General features: G+C 43.9%; 1 protein-coding gene across 1 annotated transcript; it reads left to right on the top strand.

Moving 5' to 3' along the window:
• Window positions 1-12777: 12777 nt before the first annotated feature.
• Window positions 12778-21006, top strand: LOC124311836 (heparan sulfate glucosamine 3-O-sulfotransferase 1-like). Its single transcript, XM_046776210.1, has 5 exons — window positions 12778-13283; window positions 16386-17560; window positions 18711-18840; window positions 18920-19206; window positions 19640-21006. The coding sequence occupies exons 2-5, from the start codon at window positions 16829-16831 to the stop codon at window positions 19739-19741; spliced, it is 1251 nt and encodes a 416-aa protein (XP_046632166.1). The 5' UTR covers window positions 12778-13283; window positions 16386-16828; the 3' UTR covers window positions 19742-21006.
• Window positions 21007-21300: the final 294 nt, after the last annotated feature.

Below are 21300 nucleotides of genomic sequence, written 5' to 3'. Positions count from 1 at the left end.
CCGAGTTATATAGTCGCAAACGCATCTTCCGTTTTCTTCTTTGCGGTTGAATCATTTTCCGATTCCCGCATTTGCTGGTGGGGCAGACGTTGGAAGAAATTAAGCTCTGACCGGGCAAACAAGCAGTCGCAATTCTGACACTCGCGAATGAAAATAAAAGTTCAATTTTTTTAAAATGTGTCGTGAAAACCCCCAAGAAATTTGGATTCTGCCCTTCCAATCGCCCCATTTGAATGTAATAAAAAATGACGACGACGGTGAAATGTTGGCCGCATTCTGTTGAAATTGTTCTGTCGTGTAAAACTCTTTATCATGTGTCAACCCAAAATTGGATCCGATTCATGTTTGAGGCTCCGTTTCTGATATTTTATATGACTATAATATCTGATTGTTTGATTGATTCAATTTGTTTTTTTAGAGAATTTCTTTATCTAACGTTGGGGAAAAAAACCAAAAAAGATACCCGAGAGGACGGGGGACGGATGAGTTTTGTTCCTCAAGAAAAAATTTGTTTTTTTGTTTCTTTTTCATTGCGGCCATTCCCTATTAGTCCATCCTCCATGCCCCTGATCTCTGATCTTATCTTGTCTCTCTTACCTCTTTAACTATCCTTAACTCTCTTTTGTATAATGTACATCATCAAAGGGTATTTTCCACCACTTTTTAAAAACGGCTCGACTGAAGGAGAACAAGAACGCGATGAGAACATTTGATAATCACCGACGGTATATAATATATCTCTTCTATAACCGACAACAACAAAAAAATGTTATTTGATAGAATTTTGAAACCAAAAGGATTAAAAAAAAACCTAAAACACAAAAAAATATTAATTTTCTCAGAATTTCGTCAATCCCCCCGTGTTCCCTTCGACCTCTCCACCACTCGTTTGCTGTATCAATTAAATCCCCTATAACCCCCGGAGAAAAAAGTAAAAACAAAAAGTAAAATGAGCCAAGCGACAAAATAATAATCATATATAGATTTACGATAACACACACACACACACCCAACAACAAGAGTTCTTCTATATACTCATCAAAAAATTTCTCCCATCGTTTTCCTTTCTTCCCTCTTATGATGATTGGCACTCCCCCCACTCAAGAGCAGCAATTCCGTGAACCGGCGCAGCACAATTTGTGTGTGTGCGCTGGTGTCATGTGTCAGCGAATCCAAACAAGAGACACGACACATCAGCAACAAACAACATCAACATATTCTCTCTCTCTCTCTATCTCATCCCCTCTGTCTGTCTATTTCGATACACACTTAGATATATAAATATATATATATACTCATTTACTTTGTATACTGTGCTGAGCTGAGCTCCTTTCGAGCTCTCCCACCCATCCACCACTCGCCCTTCAAGCCCCACCCCATCCACTACCAACACCCGAAAATATCGTCGAAGAGTCAATAAATTCAAAGAAATCTGGAAAAAAAAACAAACAAAAAATAAAAATCTTAGTTGTCTTTTTTCTTCTTCTTCTCTCGGACTTGGACCATCTCTCGTTCGTTTACAACCGGCGACGTCGTCGTCGTTCCGGTTACATACGAAAAACTTTTTCTGTGCGCCCGTCCCCGGGCATAGCGGACCAGAGTCCGGACACAGTTATACACACACACACACACACACACACACACACACACACAAGTATATAGCGAGTGGAAATCCAAAGTCCTGGCAACTTTGGGATGCGTCCGTTAAGTACCTTTGAGTGAAAATCTAGACAACTTTGGTTGTGAGGCGTGTACACACATACACACATCAGACACACACAGAGAGAGAAAGATAGTGGGACATGTATAAGTAGGCCTCCGTAGTCCGCCCCTTTGCAGACAACATCTATCTAGACGTGGTGAGGATGCGGATCAGTCCCGGCCCTGGGCCGCCCTCCTCTTCCGTCCACTTTCTATCAATCTGACAATTTTCCGCGTCCTGGCGCGCAGACTGCGGCAAGCATCAAGCAAATCAACTCGTCCAAAGACTAAAGAGCTGTAATGCGCAGCTCTGTACGCAGCCGGAATCCCCTTGCAACTGGTGATACGCATACTGTACTGCATCCGTCGAAGAAGCCCCTTCCTCTTCCACTTGGCAGTGGCTTAGAGTGGCACGGAATATCCAATCAAATCAACAATCACAATCAAATCACTTAACGCCATTCGATAGAGCTTGTTAAGCCGATTCGAATGGTGTATGGGAAAGTTTGTGCAAATGAACGCATCCCTGAGTAAATCGACTTTAAAGTTTTTGGTTTACCGGGCTTCCGTAGCGTCCTTGGCCGCCCCCTAACCCACCCCTGAGCCCACCCCTTGTCCCTTGAGGATCACCCCCCCCCCCCCTTTTTCGCGGTACCTGAGAAAGACCCTTTTAATTGCTAAAAATGTTGCCCGATACCAGAATCGGACTCGGAACCTTATTGCACATAGAGACACCATTCGAGTGCTATAATCACATGCCATGCTATACATAGCTAACATACTCCACGGCGAAAATTTACTAGTTCTTATTGTCTATGTGATGTGATTATTGTTACATATTTTGTATTGAAATTTTTTTGGAAAGATACTAGTCGCCTAGTCGGTATGAGTCAGTTACTCTACACCTCAAAACACTTCATTGGCTACCAGTTCGCTACCGAATTGAATTTAAGATAGCTGCTCTTACTTATCGCTGTGTACATGGTCTTGATCACTCCTATCTTGCTGAACTTGTTCCGAGTCGCGAGCTCAGAAGTACTGATTCCTGTACTTTGGCACGTTTACGTTCACGTTTGTGGAAAGTGCGCTATATAAATCAAATACATTGTTATTACATTATTATTATTATTACTGTGTCGCCCCGCACCCGGTGTACAACTCCCAAATCTAAAATTTTAAAATAAGAATCGACGACACCTACAGAATTGCATACGGCGTAGGCGCAGCAACAATTCGTCACGCAGACGTAGTAGCACTGCGTAATGACTAATGAAACAATGAAAGACGTATTGCTTAACGGACTAAAACTGGAAATAGCAGACCTAGTCTGGAATAGGCCCCATTTAAACGAAAAAACCTATCCAGAAACTGTAGAATCATCAATGTGAAAAAGTTGCAGGAATGAAAAAAAAAAACATAAAATAGAGTCTTATCCTCTGTTACCATGTTAGAAGCTAAAGAAAATCAGAAAACGACGGAAGAAATCAACAATGTCAGTCAATCAACAGAAACCAGAAAACTAAATAAAAGAAAAAATTCATCAACAGCTCGTAGTATATATGATGATTCATTCCTATATAATCGTTGTAATAGAATAGTTGCATCAGAGAAGAAAGTTAGAAACGAAGATCACAAGTAATGGAAGTGCAAGAAAGAAAAAAAGATGAAATATTCAAACACGAAGTAACCAAGTGAAAAAAAGAAGAAAATTCAAGAAAAGAAAAACCATTAGCCAATAAATATGTCTCCTCGGACTAGCCTTTTAATTTGCTGAAAATTCTCACCACTAACAAGAAGACACGGAAAAGTAATCCGTAGTTTAAGAGCCCGAAGATGAGATATAAAAACAAACAAACGACATTTAAAATTAAAAATTTTCCCAGTTATTTAACGAAGTACCTGATCAGCCCACCAATCTTACGCTATCTGAATCTTTTCGCAAGAGATTCATATTCATATTGATGCGCCAATCATTAAGGTGTAGTATCAGTTTAAATAAGCCAAACGCACACAAATGGGCGTGAAATGAAATTTGTTTTGCCATTGCTTATAACTTCGTAACAGTTCAGATAAATGTCGAGAAATTTACAGAGCAGCTTACGCAATTGTGCATGTAGTATAGCTGTTTTCCCTTAGAAAAATATCAAGCATTGAGCAACTGCAAGCCGTTGATAAATTTATGAAGAAATCAAAGAAAAATATGCAAAATTTGCTAAATGGGCTTTATGCCTAAGTTTGTGATATTGTCATTGGCTAAAAATCTGGAAAACAAATTGAAAGTTAACGGACTCTACAGGATTCCAGATCCAAACGACAAACTGAAAACGCAACCTGAGCAGCAGCCAGTGAATAACGCGTTATCAATCATAAACTTCGCAGATGAAGAGGAAAATTTTAAGCTACTGTTAATGCGCGCGCAAAATATTAGAAATTACAAAGAAGAAGAATAATGAAACAAAAACGTTGATTAAGGATAATGCAATCGATGACAGCCCCTGAGACAGCGACAAAGTGAATCTTTCAGTTAACGACATCTTCAATGACAACGATTAAATCACTTAGCTTGAAAAAAGTTTAATCGACACATCAGCTGACAGACTACTGGTACTGGAATCCGTAAAGAAATTATAAAGACAACGGCACGGATTTAACGTAGATTTCATTGGAACTATAAACGGTAAATCAAACAAAATCGTTCGTGGATCACCATCAAAGAAAAGTAAAAGAGCAATCCAAAACCACTTTTATCCGATGTCCTCCCCCACATTATGTCTAACTAACTTTGGTTACAGACTCATAGGCCCGTGAAAGGAATTTAAAAAAAAATGAACTGATATACAGCAATGCTGCAATGCCCACTTCAGTATGGCCCCCAGTGATTGCTAAATAAAAGTGACGTCATGAATGTGACTCCCGTGCAGGGTCCCAGTGTGTTCTCCCTCTAATTCTCCCTTTCATTCTCCCTCCTATTCTCCCTCTTATTCTCCCTCCTATTCTACCTCTTATTCTCCATTCTATTCTCCCTCTTATTCTCCCTCATATTCTACCTCTTATTCTCCCTCTCATTCTTTCTCTCTGTCTTCCTCTCATTCTCCCTATCAGTTCCATCTCCTCTTGTACTATGACGTAATACCAGTTACTTCAGACTAGTCTGCGTTGCTCTCCCTGTAAGGGAGAGTACGTATATTACAGTACGAATATTGAAGAGGAAGACAAAATCAGCCTACCCACAACGGTATAACGCTTATCAGTACTTCCCTATCAGTGGATAACCACGGACACCCGCCACCTGAATACAAGACGATCTCCACGCAGAGCATTCATCAAGAACAATATAACATTTGGCAACTTATGAAAAGATCGACGAGAAAGCACACATCATTACTAATAGGGAATAGAAACGCATTCATAAATAACCAAGCCAACGGATATGTATCTTGAATTTTTATTGTGTTCAAGCATTATTGATACGCAGTAATTGGAATTGTAGATTAATGGATCTTGTTTTGTGTTCCAAACAATTCATGCCCTTATCCAGCCACGTACTGACATTCTCATTTTAAAAGTATGCGTATGTATCAATGTTTTGTTAACCAATGTGGTATAGACACCAGTACATTTCTTTTAAAGGAAAGAGGTATGTAATGCGCAGCTCTGTACGCAACCGGAGTCACCTTACGACTGGTGATACACATACTGAGTCACCCCGCACCCGGTGTACTGTACAACTCCCAAATCTCACTTTTAATAACCGTGTTCAGTTTTGGACTCCCTTTTATGACCATGCTCAATTCTAAACTCTTCTTAATAACCTCTCATATTTCTCACCCGCCATTAATGACCTGCTTCTACGGTTGACACACTCAGCCGTTGCACAGGCCGCACGGGAGTATATAAACTCCCGTCGTAGCCTCCAGAGTCAGACTAGTCATCTCACTCGTCAACTACCTATGGCAACAGTTATAAGTCAAACCCTTCTTGCTCTCAGTTTGTATTCTGTGCTATGTAACAAATACACTTTTTTGGCCCAAATATTTGAACCGTTCTTCGAAGTAAGTGCGCCTTTTCGAGCCCCAAGAAATCGCCTTACAGAGCAGATAGTATTAGAGGGGTAGCCCCTCTTCGTCTATAATCCACAGGCGACACGCCATGAATGCAAATTCAAAAAAATAAACACAAAACGCGGAAAATATCATTAATTCGTCACCGAGGGAGGAAGCGCCGCTGAATCTCTAAAGACGACACCAATCAAAAGAAAACAGGAAAAAACACGAAACAGTTGATCGTATACGAATCCCCCCCCCCACAGATTATAAAAGGATGTGTGTATATGAGGGTTAAACAACAGTGGTTCCGGTGAAACTGCCGGATTAGAATTTCATTACCGTCAACATGAAGAAACAATTAGCCAACTGTCGGTCAAAACCAAATGACAAACCAAAGTTTTTTTTGTGATGTTTTCTTTGGTTGTTTTGGCCTAGTGATGACGAATTTTTTATTCATGACGAACAAGAGTGGCCACTTGCTAAGACGAGGATGAAATGAATAATGAAAGGCATATCGCAGACCGGCAAAACCAATGGGTGGCCCGACTTTCTTTCTCGTTAACGGTGGCCGAGAGAAGTAGAAGGAAAAGGGAATCAACCACGTCCAAGTTGTTAGCCGTGACGTTTGAAAACAGCAACGTATGCCGCACACTTTTCGACTCTAATCTTCTTTCATCTTCCGTTACACAGAGACGACGACGACGAGGACGAGGGAGGAAAAAAAAATCACAGAGCCGAGCTTATAGAGGAACCGGTCGTCGTCGTCGTAGTCCCAACGGGAACCACCGCCTCCTACGGAATTCACGCGTTCCTCTTTGCATTATTATTCCAAAGCAAAAGAGGCAGAGCGAAGGGGGATTTGACGTTAATCTCTGCATTGCAAACTAGCGCTACCGTTTCGATTTCGCTTGTGGATTCGTTGCTTTTTTTGGGGGGGGGGGCTCCTCCCCTCGGGAAAGAGAGAGAGAGAGAAAATAGATAAGTCGGTCGGGAAACATCCCCCCCCCCCCCTTGTCTAAACTATTAAAGCTATTAATATCAAACTATAAACGGTTGAGCCAATATTCCAGGTATGCTCACACAAAAATATGTGGCTGAATTGATCTTATTCCAGACTATAAATAAAGGAAATAAACTCGAGAACACGGCAGCTAAAATTTTTTTCCAGACACAGAAACATTGCCAATGACATCTAGCGGGTGGAGGATCGACTCGTTTCAACATTTACTTTCGATTTCTATGTATAATTCCATCATAAAAACGCAATAATTTCTCATTTGACATAGCTCGATTTTCACAATCCAAATCGAATTCAGAGTCAATTTTGATAGCAAAAAACAAGAAAGAAGTTGATCGTGAAAACTAACGATGGAATTGGTGGCACGTAGTTTCTTTTTCTACTGGTTGTTTCGATCAGCGATAAATAAAAAGGATCTCTTTCAAAAAAGAATAAAACCAGACAATATAGTTAGTAGTAGTATTGCGCCTGTCGTAAATCCGTCATCGTTGCACACACTTTTTGTTTATACTGACTCGTCCCTTCAAAGGTGTTACAGAGCGGCAGCAGTAGACTAGTAGCCCCTTTTTTCTCATGATTGCTGTGTCACGGCGTATCAAATAACAAATCACCTGCTGTTTATGCCAGCGTTCCGGGTGATCCAACGATCCGGACAAACGGCGAGCCAGAGTCATCCAATCGAATCGGGACACTTAAATACTTTGGGGACTTTTATATAAGGAGGATATTTCCGTGAACTCCCCTCTCATTCTTCTGCGTGCGCTATTTTTGTTTTATTCGATTCTTTTCTGCTCTTCGGGGGTTGCGCGGCCCCCCGTGTCCTCACGGATACAAGAGGGCCGTGAAACAGAAGAAAACATAAAGAAAAAAAAAGAAGAAGAAGAAAAAGATGGCGCTATTAGCCCAAGTCCAACCGAATGAATGCGACCCAAAGGAGCACTTTCAGAAGAAGGGAATATTAACGACGACGACGGAAAGAGAATTCCAAAATGCCTTGTGGACCCGTTCCCAGACTCTCTTTTTAAGACTTTTTTTCTTCTTTTTTCTTTCGACATCATTTCCTTTTTGGCCGGAAGCTGCTTCTTCTTACCTCTCACTCCCTACTCTCTACAATCTCCCCCCTCCCCCCTGATTCGCCCACTCAGCATTTGCCAGACATATTCACCAAGTATCCTTTTGATATCGACAGGAAAGAAAATCATTGCACCCATTTTCTCGCACAATGTGTGCGGGGGGGGGGGATCATGGTCGATAAAGAACATGATCCTGGCCAGGGAAGAGAGAGGGCAGCACGCATGTATAGCGCGTTGATTCTTGTTTATTATTCCGTTGATTATTACATATCCGAAAGAAAGAAACGAGAGAATCGAGAAAAGAATTCGACCCAAACCCTTTGCACCCCCCGGTACCCCCTCTGGTCTCTGGAGATACGCCCAGTTTGTTTTCATTATCGAAAATGAAACGAGACGTGGCAGCTAACCTTAATATACATACATGCAACTGTTTTAATGAACCTGCACGCTCCTATTGATTATGTGATAAAGTCTCGTTCAACATTCCTAAATATTCTATGCCCTTTTCGTTGTGGGCCCCTTCGGCACGTGAACGACAAACTTATTCGACGCAGTCGAGAACAAAAAGGTGAACGACGACGAATCAAGAGAAAATGGGAAACATTTCCAGAGAAATCGCAGAGAGAAATGGAGCCAAGAGATGTTCTTTTCTTGTCGATCCTGACGCGCACGCAATTTTTGTTGTAGTCGCTATGTAGTGATGAAATAATCTGTACGAAGAAATGTTTCCCTTTGAGCGATTAATTTCATTTGTCGACATTCGGCGTCTTTTTATTCGCCAAGAGAAGAGTCTCTCGGGTTCATTGAATTTCGTTAGCCGACGAGCAACGAACGGTTCGTCGGAAAAAAGATGATTTGAATGGCCCGCAGACTTTCTCCGACGTGATTACCTGGAGTACCATATCTTCAGTCTGTTACCTTTTGTGCGCGCCATATACCTTTGCGTCTCAATAGGGGAGCCCGGCAGCATCAAAGTCTCGTTTGATACCATCCTGTGCGCTCTGTTTAATTTTGTTGCCAGTTTTTGGAGAGACCCGCAACTAGATCCGCCCGCGTGCAACTGCGTTCCTGGAAAAGTGGAATAGAAGAATCGTGCTGGTAGTACACGTCCATGTCTCTTTTGGGGGTCCACCTTCTTTTTTGGAGAGGGGGGGGGAGAGAAATTTTGTTTCCTTGCCAATCGATAAAAGCCTACGGCACGGCCTACAGGCGTCGGTAAGTTGGTTAGATCGGCACGTCCGTAATGGCCATTGTGTGTCCCACACGTGGACATTTCTCCGCGCGTTATCTTGTCGCGACGCGTCTTTTATGTATGGCGTCACGCCCACAGTCTCGGTCGGCCGGTTGAAACCAGCAGACAAAATAAATGATGATTGTTGCATCAATAAAAATGCGAACGTTCGCTTAGCCAACCTTGAGCTATGCGCCCACGCCGTGACGTCAATCAATTAGGGTCGTTCGTGAGTGCGATGGATATTTAGGCAAGGGGGGGGGGCTGCCTCCCTCTTTCAGCTGCAGCAGTAGTACAGCAACTAGCGCCACTTGTTCCTGCTCTTTTCCTTATTTTATTTTATTTTTATTTTATTTTATTTTTACCTGCTGACGTACAGCAGTCGATCCTTGCAATACGATCCCATTTCGGGGGAGGCACCAACAATAGCCCAGAAAACTATACAACTTCTTTTTTCTTTCTCATATCACGTATCTTTTTTCGTGAGGGTGGAGAGGGGGGCAACGACCGAGCGAAGGAAAAGGTAAGAAAAAGAAAAGGAGTAACTCGTGAGGGAGCTCACATCATTAGGCGGAGACGAGACTCGGATAACAACAACAAAGATTGGGGAATTTGAGATGAGGGACTAGATGGAGTAACTCTATTCGCGATGGATCCCTGGCAAAATCCTTTTGCTCGCTTGTTACCAGCAAAGTTTTCCACTCGACGTCAAACAAAAACAAATACAAGAAAAAGGGTGGGGGAGGTGGGAGAAGAAGAACTTGTGAAAATGGTAGGTGGTGGTGGTGGGGATCCATGAAAGAAGATGAAAGGGCGGGCGGGAGGATGCAAAGCGTCAAAACATCCGCACCTAAATGGGTCTGAAGCAGCGAGCGCTGATTTGCTTTTGATGCGCTGAACTGAGCCCCCCCCCCTCCCTCGCGTTACATAAAGTCGCTTTATATTTATACGCCTTGTACACCCTACTTTAACAAGAAGCGATAAACCAAATCTAAAAGTACTTTCCACTTTTAAGATAACCTTTTTTTTTTTTTTTTCTTTGACTCCGGCGGCTACTACGAGCGTAATACGTCGACGGGTGTAGAGCGCTGACGTAATGGATGGCTTGCGGATGAAAGGACCTGGCGCCTAATCAAAAGTCATATGATTTCTCGAGGGAATTTATGTTTCCAGTCCATACACCCATCGACTATATAGAAAATTGCGGAGAACAACAAGGAAACCGCACAAAATCATTTGAAACCAGAAAGAAAAAAATTACACCGTCGGCGGATGAACGCACTTTCTCTGTCGGGTCGTTCATTTATCGCAAATTCTAGTTGACATTTTGGATATACTCAAGTGTATGCGGACGGACCAAAAACTTGCAATGAATAGCCATTGCCAATTGGTCGGCTGGTCAAATTCAATGAACGAATTTGACCAAAGGCAAACGAGGGTCGACAAATCTAATATTCGCCATAAACCGGTTATTTCTTTGCGAAAGGCGAGCCTATTAGATTCCATTTGGAATTCAGAGGAGTGAAAAGGATTGAGGTATGTGTGACATTGATCGGATTCCAGTAAGAAAATACACTTTTGATTATTGTATGCGGCACCTAATAACCAAGCCGAGAAAAACACGAAAACCCACCCACTCACCCACACTGCAGGGGGGAGAGACATTTTTATAAATATATATTACGAGCCAGAAATTATGGATGGATTGGAGCATCTCGCGGAAGAAGAAATAGAAGAGGAGGAGGAACAAGAGAAAACGAGTAGAGTCTAACACAACGTCACGTAATGAGAAGAGACGGAAATTCTTTCGCTTCCCCTTCCCTCTTAGTCTTCATTTGAGTGTGTGCAAGAGTCCCATTCGGTTCGTTACACGCTTGTTAACGAGGAATATCTCCGCCTGTCGACCTTGTTAGCTCCCCCAGATAGCGCAGAGTATATTATACGGCCCGGATGGCAGAGTTAACACTCCCATTAAGGGAGTGGCGATAAGGGGAAGAAGAAAGAGGGGTTGCTTTTTTCTCTTCCAGTGATGAAAGAGCCCAAAAGCTATTCGGTATATATAAATATAAACGAGGATTACTACTCTTTCTCTCCACACACACACAGGCTGAATAAACACACACACAGAGAGAGAGAGAGAGAGAGAGAGACCAACTCTCGGCACCAAGGAGCCAAACGAGAAGGTATATAACGTATGTTGCCTGCTGGCCACAATGGCGTGTGCTTACAAGTCATCAACGGCTAGGAGCCACTCGGCTTGTTTAGTCGATGGGCTGCACGAAACACACAGCCGGCCACAAGCCAATAAACATCCCGCCGCCGCTGCTGCTAGCCGATGTAAACCTCATTTCATCCGCGACTGCTGCTGTCTTCATCGTCTTAACTGAATGAGAGTCAGACAAGTCGTCACGAATGTTATAATCAAGTAAAAGAAACACATCGGTCGATTGCCAGTCGAACCATTTTTTTGTTTTGTTTTGTTTTTCCTCCTCCCTCCATTTCCCTGCGGCTGGCACGCGCGTAGAGCCTTTTCCTTCGTCTCTCTCTGGCAGACACAATCTAATATCAACTACGTATTGTACGTCTTGTCTGTTTGTTTCCCCAAGCGACTGGTTGGTGAATAAAAAAGAGAGAACAAGAAACAATAATTCCAAATAGCACAGCAGTACAACTCTCGTGTCTCTCTCTCCCCCAATTCAACGTGTACGAGGAGGGAGAGAAAAATTGGCAACAAAAAGATGGAAGTCCCTTCCACGTTATAATATCGAAGGCCCGCAGTAAAACGCCAGAAGCAGAAAAAGCGGGGCGGAGGAGGAAATAAAATAGTTTTCGGGACGATGAAGGTTGTAATAGCTTATAGAGGCCCAGCCAACCAGGAAGAAGAAACCATCCGTCATTTCGGCCCGGGGTCGGGGTACTACGTACTATACTACTAGACTCCCTTGAAACACACGCAGAGCGGGAGTGTGTAGTGCCAGTAGTCGAGTTTGTGTAGTGGCACCTTGGGGATCACCAGGGCGAAGATGAAGGATATGGGCATAAGATGAAAGGGAAAAAAGAAAGAAAAAAATAAGTTGCTGGCGCTGCGGAGGATTGAAAGAATGTAGGAGGGAAAAAAGGGGGGAAATGAATAAAGGGAATAAAAAACGATCAAGATAGATGCGCGGCCATCATCATCATCATCTGCAACAACTCGGGGGTGCATGAGAGAGAAAAGATCCAACTCAATTTCGCGCATCGCGGAGCAATGGCCGAAAGTGTCGAAACAAAAAGTTTGTACAGTTATTCCGTTTTCTTTTCTATTTTGTTTTATTGTTTTCCCTTTTTCAGTTTGACCTTTTCCTTATGATTTGCTCGTCCGCTGCTGTTTTTCTTAACACGGCAGACGCAGTTTCCGCTCTAATGAACGGAAGAGACAACAACCCAACGACATGGCCGCCAGATGAGTTGCTGCTGCTGGCGCCCCTTTCCAGTTATTGATAAATGAAATTACCAAGCGAATCATCGGCTTCAAAAGACGAGAGAGAGAGAAATCGATGGGGAAAAAAAGGGAAAAAGAAGAAGAAGAAAAAAAATTTCTCGTCACGCAACTCTCGTCCTCCGGACACGGAATAAAATGGCCAATTGGATCGCAGTAAAAATAGAAAAAGAAACGAAAAGGTGAACCGAAATGTGCGCTGGGTATCGCAGCTGGAGGAGGAGGGGGAAAATGCAATCAGATAAAGATATGGAACGTAGCAAAGGTATACTCAATACTCTACTTCGTATATACAGCGAAACCTAAAAGCGAAATAACGAGTCTGCGCACAAAGGGGCAGCCCGCGCGTCGGTGCCCGCCGGCGCCGCACCGACGAGATGGTAAAGACACGGCGGTTCAAAGTCGATGGCGAAGGCAGAAGGCGGTCACCCACCATCCGTCGACCGTGATCCATCCTCCTCACATTTTTTTACCTATTCATCATCCCCATTCCGCGTGTGTGCTGTAATCTTCACAGTGTGTGTGTATGTGTATGTTTCTGTGTGTAGTGTGTGTGTGTGAGGAAATTTTTGCAAGCCTGCTGAACTACATCTTGATTTCTGCGACTCGTTTTTTTGAATAACACTCGACAGATAATCGACATTCCACTTGAAAACGATGAACAATTCGTGACTAGCACGTGACCGGACCGTGACTTCCGGTCACTTCCTCTCCTCTGACAACTGGTCAAAATGAGGTAAGCGAAAAAAAATAATAAAAAGGAAACATTGCATTTCTCGGAACATAGGGGAACAAGTAGAGTAATAGAAAATAGATGCAACGAGGATTACAACCGCCTCCACAAAAGAAAGCGATTGTAATCCGGACCGGATGCTTCCAATACACTTTACCTTCCTGCCTGTCACTAACCAGTCACCACTACATGGAATCCACTCAAAAAGAGGGGGGAGAGAATGCTTCTCGTCAAAAAAAAAAAACAGCTCACGCGAATAAAACATAAATATAATGGAGAAAATCCGAGAAAAAATCCCCCCCCCCCCAGCTCGCAAAAAGACTTCATCTTTCTCCCCTCCTCCTCCTCCTTTGTTTCTCATGTTTGTTGTTTTTCTGTTGTTGCTGTTATTGTTGCGTCGTCTCAATCTTCATTAGTCCGCCTGGATGGAAGAGAAGAAGAAGGAAAGATGGAAAGGAGAGACGACACAGACGCACAAACACAAAAGAAAAAGATATTTGATGCCGACCCACACACACACACACACACACATCTCTTGCTGGGCGCTCATGAAGATGGAAACAACTACCAAGGGGTCACCACCCTCCTCCACCCTCCTCCTCCTCCTCCTGCTGCCCGCCTCTTTCATTCCCGGGCGCCATTGTAACGTCACCTAAACAACCTGCACACGGTGTCGCCCTTGCCCCGTGTCACTCACGACTCGCATTGTAACGATCCCAGGCGGAATATAAGGAGCGGAAGCGGTCGATTAAGGCTTTCCGCCATCATCCCTTCTTATCTTTTTGGTATTATTACCAATGTCATCTGCTGTCCTTTGCATCTTTCACGTGTCGGAGTGAGTGAATGAGAAGAGAGGTGCGGCATCATCTGTTTTGAACCGGCGCCTGGCTCCTATAAAAAGGGACCGATAATGGGGGACTCAGGTGAATCGGGTCCCGCATCCAGCTTCGGATCATGTTATGCCGCTCTTTTTGCTTGTTAGAGTTTCTCTCACTTTTTTTTCTCTTTCTGTGGGGCTAGTTTATGATGGGCGAGTTCCAATAAAAATAACAGAGGCCAATCTTTTCAATAAAAAGGTGTTTTGCTGTGTGGTTGCTGCATCCTTCCTACTACGACGACGACGACTACTACACAACTCTTTATTATTCACAACGGTGTACATCACAAGGCGGAATACGCGGGAAAGAGGCAGACAGGAAGCTCGGACGATCGATAAATAAAACCCTATACACACACAATGCTGCACACACACACACTCTCACACACACACACACACACCGTTCATCAGTGTATATAGGTACGAATCCTACCAGAGATAACGCACGCTCCTCCTCCATCTTCCGCCCTCCGGTTTTCTGAGAGAGAGAGAAAGGAGCCAGAAGTGCATCAGTCAGGAGCTGCTGGGACTGCAGTAGTGTGGTGGGGAGGGGGGGGGGAGTGGGGTAACATGCTGGCATCATTAACATGATGAGCTCCCGCCGATGCCAGAAGAGGAAATGGAACAAGGAGAAGAAGAAGAAGAAGACCGATCTTCAACTTGCCGATTCCGAGTAACTTTTACCACCACGACCAACCGCAACGATGGGCGGCAGTGCGGTCTCAGGTTTTCTTTTCGCTCCCGATCCCTTCCGCTCCTTTTCCGGGACTGTATAGGCGGTTTAAAGGAGCATATAGTATATGTAAAGGTGCGTGTCTAGCCCAGTGAAAAAGGAAAAACTCCCCGACTCCTCTCTTTTCCTTTTCCTTTTTTTCCGCCATCTTTTTCACTCTCCTCTTCCCTCTTTTTCTCCCTTTCGCAACCCAAAGGCAACACACACACACACACACACACAAAGTCACGGAAGAGAACAATCAACATAATGATGCCCGACGTGCAGAGCTGCCTTCCGAGTTTCTTCTTCTTTTCCAGCAGCGGTCTAACATCCACAGCCAGTCAGTCAGTCTAAAAGCAGCGACTGCGTTAGACTCTCTCGTCTCTCACTTTACCTTCACATTATCTAACGTATACCCGGGAGCGCAGTTGCGATGGAGAAAGGAGCTAGGAGCAGCTTCAACTTTCTTCTTCTCCTTTCTTACTTGTGCCCGTCTCCTTTTTCTTTCGCAACTAAACCCTTTTTTTCTTCTTACCCCGTTTCTACTCCATTTGCTCCTATTCTTTTTGGCTCCTTGCAAGTTTCCACCCCCCCCCCCCCGAAAAAAGGAGGAAAATGACCGGTAACGAGAGAGAGAAAATCCTCTGCGTCACACGGTGGTGACACATCGCATAGCCACGGCAACATCGGGGGGGTGAATTTCTCTTCGATCAATTGTTTCCCCGTTAAAATAACAGACACAAAAAAAGGACGCGCCCAATTTTTTGGCGTTCCCACCCCAGAAAAGTCGATTAGTAAAATGATTTCTGTCCGTACTACTAAACTACGTCGTGCAAAGAGAAAAAAAGAAAAAAAATGGGTCGAATAAAATGATAAAATGTCCGCGTGTAGAGAAAACAATATATCCAGCGCTCATCGATCGTCTCTCTCTACTACCTTTAGAGTCGAATGGCGGGCAACTTTTTTTCTCCCTCCATCCCTTCCAACTCCTCCTATGTTGTACAGTAGAGAGCTGGAACAACAACATGACCTATAGACCGCTCGTCGACGTCTTTGCCTACTCCTCAATCACCTAACAAGATGGCAAACATTTGTCCAATGCGCACCACCCGTGTATTTATGTTGGAAAATTCCTTGCTAGATACACACGAGAAACTAACCGGTAAAGAAATGTCATGCCACCCACATGCCAGAGAGAGAGAGAGAAAAAAAAAATCCAAAAGTTCGCCTTTGAAAAAGAGTCAACTTTTTTTTCTCTTCCAGTCACATAACTGGATGGGATTTTCTTGCCTCCGCTCACGTAGAGCAATTCGGGAATCAAACTTGTGCGCCAGCCTTATATAGTTCTCCGGTGGCCTTTCTTGTTGAAAACGAGAGAGAGAGAGAGACTCGTCCGACTCGACGTAGAGAATAGAGGCACTAGACAGAGAAATCAAAGGAAGTCAAGTCGGGGGAGAGTAGAAAATAATAAAAAAATAAACTTAACTTCATTTTGTCTTTTTCTCTCCCCAAGTACTAGATTTTTATCGTCATCAGCCGCCGACGTGCCATTGGATTGCAATCTGATTTCATTCGTCGACTGACTCACCAACTCTCAACTCTTCTCTTCTCTCCAGCTCTGCTTTTGCCCTTGGCCAGCTTTACCCTTGACCGGAATTGACTGACGTGTCCAGCGCGAAAAAAGAAAAAAGTGGAACCTCCAAAAAACCTGGTGATCGTTGGTCGTGGTGTTTCCTATCGATCGCTCCTGCCACACACGTATATACCCATAGCGACACACTAACTCTCCAGCAGCCAGCCAGTCCAGTCACACACACACCCACACACGACACGACGGCCATAGAACAGCAGCGGAAACTTAACTGACACACACACACACACACACACACGCACACACAACAGCGAGTCATTTAAAGAAGAAGAAGAAGAATAAGAAAAAAGGAGACGGCCTTTCTTATGGGTCGTCGTCGTTCTCTTGGCAGCAGGTTGTTGGCCGGCCTGGCGCTAGTGTCCATGTCAATCTGTCTGGTGCTGCTCCATCAATTGAGTCACCAAGAGGCGAGAGCTGTGATAGGAGCAGGAGGAGCAGGAGGAGGAGGCAATGAAGCTATTGAAAGGCGAGAAAGACATTCCCATCGATATTTGCTTATGGCTGGCGGTGGCTCCATTCCAGGAGGAGCCGTAGGAGCCGCCGAACCACCAAAGTCTCACGCGACAAAATCGGCGACATGGACAGCAGACGACCATGGGGACGGGAGAGAAGAGAACCCCAACCCCAACAACAACAATCAGTCTCAGTTGATGCCAATTTTGGATCGACGGTTGCCACGGTTACTTATCATCGGCGTGAGGAAAGGAGGCACGCGAGCCCTGCTGGAAATGCTCAACCTCCATCCCAACATCGCCATGGTACCCGTCGAGGTCCACTTTTTCGACAAATTCGACAACTACCAGCGCGGACTCGACTGGTACCGGTCGCAAATGCCCCTGTCCACCGACGCCCAGCTGACGGTCGAAAAGTCGCCCAGCTATTACGTCACGCCAGAGGTGCCGGAACGCGTCTACGCCATGAATCCGCATGTTCAACTCGTCCTCATTGTCCGGGACCCAGTCACTCGACTCCTCTCCGATTTCGCCCAGATCGAAGCCTCCAGGGCCGCCCAGAATCTTCCCAACCGACGATTCCAGGTAATTCATTAATACATCCCATTTTAAATGCGTTAGACACTTGAATCAAATATGAATTGAAACAACGCGCAGAGTAGCTATATACGGGGAAGACCACACGGCATTTTTGTCGTTCCCCGCGCTGTCAAATTAATTCCACTGAATCATGAATGAATAGATTGACAGGTGGAATTGAATTCAGTAGATGGCTGTGGAAGGAGCTCCTTAACTAAACGGTAGCCAACCCCAGTACCGTACTATATATAAAAAGAAAAGGAAAATTGTAGGGAAAAAAGAAAAACGTCCTAGTGCGTGTTCCTCTTTGGTGATTCAGTGGATCGATAAAGTAGGAGCCGAATATATATAGAGAGAGAGTCTTGACGTAACGTTGAATAATTGGTTCGTCAGTTGTCAGTGTTGATTAGGTTCGTTATGTACGACGCATCCATCGGAACCCCCGTCTGCGGCACTCGGCTCCACATGGACCGGTGAGAGGGACATAACATAAATATTATTAGACTCCTACAAGATATTTGGTCATTTCTATACCTCCGAGGGGTCTGCTGTAGCCCTATATTTATAGACTGGCTGCTACTTACTGGGATGTGGCACTGCATCCGGGGTAGACTGGGTACACGGCGGTCCTCGTCCACGCAGAGGAGCCGCTAATGAAAGTGTGTGTGTGTGTGTGTGCGCGGGACTCTCCCGCACCCACACACACTTGAAGCCCAGAAAACCGATGCAGTCGGACCGAATCGTCGAAAAGGAGAAGAGATGAACCAAGTCTCAGTCGATTTCCCTGGAGAGAGAGATGTTTCTCCCTGGAAACACCAGCTCCCTATACAGAGAGAAAACGCGGGAGACCAGCCAAAGTTCCAACACGAAAAGATTGCATTGGCCGACTGATTTGCAATCCAGTCACAGGAATTTCGTCGAGACGCCAGTCATTTTTTTTCTCCTCCCTCCTCCTTTTTTGACGCAATGCAATCAAGTCAATATGACTTGCTTTACATGTATACCATCAAGTGTTCCTACACAACTTTCTGCATTTAGTAAACAGGTCTCGTCGCCCGCTTTATTTACCGTATTTTTTTGAAAAAAATAAATAGTCACTGAATTTTTTTGGGGGGAGTACGAAAAACTTGAACTTGATTCAATCTCTCCATCAAAGGACGTGGCTTTGCTGCCAAATGGAGAAGTCAACACTCAAAATCGGGCCCTTCACGTTTCGCTTTATGCCAAATTCTTGTCGCGGTGGCTCCATGTTTTCCCCCGACGGCAACTCCACATCGTCGATGGAGGTAAAAAAAATGTCTTCCATCCATTGATTCGTTGTTTCTTCTCCCGGCAATCCATTTATTATCGATTTGACGCAAACAGATCGGCTCATTCACGATCCCTATCCGGAACTGCAGAAAGTGGAGCGGTTCCTCGGCCTGGACCATCTGATCCGCCGAGATCAGTTTTACTTTAACGCCACCAAAGGATTTTACTGTTTGACGGGCGTGCCATCACCAACGGCCGACCTGGTAACGAATATTAACGACAACAATTTCACGTCGAGCAGCAGCAGCAGCAGCGCATCAGTCGACGACCATGCCAACTACTACCCGCACCACTACCACCACAAATGCCTGGCCGGCAGCAAAGGGAGGAGGCATCCGCAGGTATACGTCAATTCTCTGCCATGATTCATTGATCAAACGCGGACGCCGACGGACGGAATTCCAAATGTCCGGAGCGATGCCGCCGCCGGTTGGCTGACTCCCCGCTGCGAACCAATTGGCTGCCGCTTTGACGATGAGGAGGGCGAAGTTGGTTCAAATCCCGGGCACCGCCATTATAACCCTCGTTAATGATTCACGTTAGTCGACAGTGCGTGAAAAACCGCAACGGGCCTATATAATAATCACCCTGGGAGACCAGCCAGCTGCTCTCTCCGTCCTTCTACTATGGATACTCTACCCGACCGTCGTTCTATTTGCTTCGACTAATTCAATCAAGACTTCCCACGTCCTTTTTCCTTCTTTTGATATATATATATATTTTTTTTAAATCAAATAAATAATGATTGATTTCTTTTTTCTGCTCTAACAAAAGGTACCGGATGAGGTGATTTCCGTTTTGCGGCAGTTCTTCGCGCCGCACAACCGCAAATTCTTCGCAATGGTTGGGCAGGATTTCCATTGGCCGGAACAGTAGTAACGTCATCATTCCACCGAAAAAAATAAAAGAGTAAATCAAGTGGCCTAACGAACTCGGCTGTGATCTTCGACAACAAAAAACAAAAAAACGAAAAACAAAAAAATTTCCCAAATTCATCATCTTTTCTTCTCTTCTCTCTCCGCCTGTTTGTACATTTTCACCATGGCGTCGTCGTCGTCTTTCAAAGCTAATTTATATTACAACAATATAATATATATTACGTGTGTGTGTAAGATATATCTTTCATGTTGTTTTCTCCTGTGAAAACGAAAAACCGCACCAATTTCCGATTTTCTATTCTCGTTCAAGAAATGCACCGCACCTATTTTTTATCGCCCTCCCTTTTTCATTGTTTCTTCTATTCTTTTATTGATTATTGCTCGAGAGATCTGATTATCGCGGAATCAAAAGAGAGAACTTACGGAATTGAAAAAAGAAGCAAAAATCAAAGTTCAACGACGATACAATCGAATGGCAGTTATAACTTAACGACCTTTTTTTTTCTATCGACCCGTTCATTTTCATGTGCCACAATCTCCTGCCATCCGCCGTCGATTCCCTCCAAGATAACAAGAAACTCTGGCGAGTAAAAAAGAACAAGAAAAAGAAAAGAGTGGGGCAATCATCCTCTCAGTCAATAATTCTCTCCGTCTCTAAACCTCCACGATAATAATGAAAAGAGATGTTGCCGCATTACATTCACGTCCAAACAGAGAAGATGAGAGTGGCTGACGCGTTTGGAAAGGCGGAGTGCTGTTACACCGTCGCTCCTCTTGTATATAAACAAAAGGGGCGCACAGGAATAGAAGAAAACACAAATGTGAGAAAATGAACATCTGCGACGTGTCAGTCAATCCCACGCATAACGCATTCCGAATCTCTTTTTTTGTTCTCCGAATCGATGAATGGTCTCTGTGTGGGTGTGTGTACAAATCCATCTGTCTCGTTTTTCTTTTCCTTATTCTTTTCAGATGTGACATAACAACTAAAATACAAGATCTTTATATATTACTATTACATGAATATAATATATACGTACATATATTTATCTTTTCGCATCAATGTCCCTCCAATTTTCCTACAACTTGCGTTCGCTATTAAATTACTGAAACGAAAAAACCAAAAAATAATAACGTCTTCATTGTTTTTCCTTTAATGTTATCTTTTTCTACATCATCAGGTCTCGTCGTTTTCATATTTGTGTACTAATCATACTGAATTCATTGATTTGCTAACATCAATAAACCGCATTGACTGTTTCATTTCCGTTTGCTCCGCCAGTATACAAGTCAATTAGCACGACATAAATAACAAAGCGAATACTTTCCTCGGATGGAGAAGGAAATAATACAAAAAAAACGACAATGAATTTACGATTATTGTGTTGTGCACTGGATAGATTGTTAATGTCATCCATCTCTTTGGCCACAGAGGACAAAAAAATCAAATAAACGCCAAAATAGGTTGCCGGCTTCATCCATCACGGCCGACCGACCGAACTGAACAACAAAAGAAAGCAGGAGAAAAAGAAAAACACTCTGCTTAATGTTTATTGA

This window comes from Daphnia pulicaria, chromosome 8, assembly GCF_021234035.1.
Source record: "Daphnia pulicaria isolate SC F1-1A chromosome 8, SC_F0-13Bv2, whole genome shotgun sequence".
Lineage (NCBI taxonomy): Eukaryota > Metazoa > Arthropoda > Branchiopoda > Diplostraca > Daphniidae > Daphnia > Daphnia pulicaria.
This window is presented reverse-complemented; position numbering and strand designations above follow the sequence as displayed.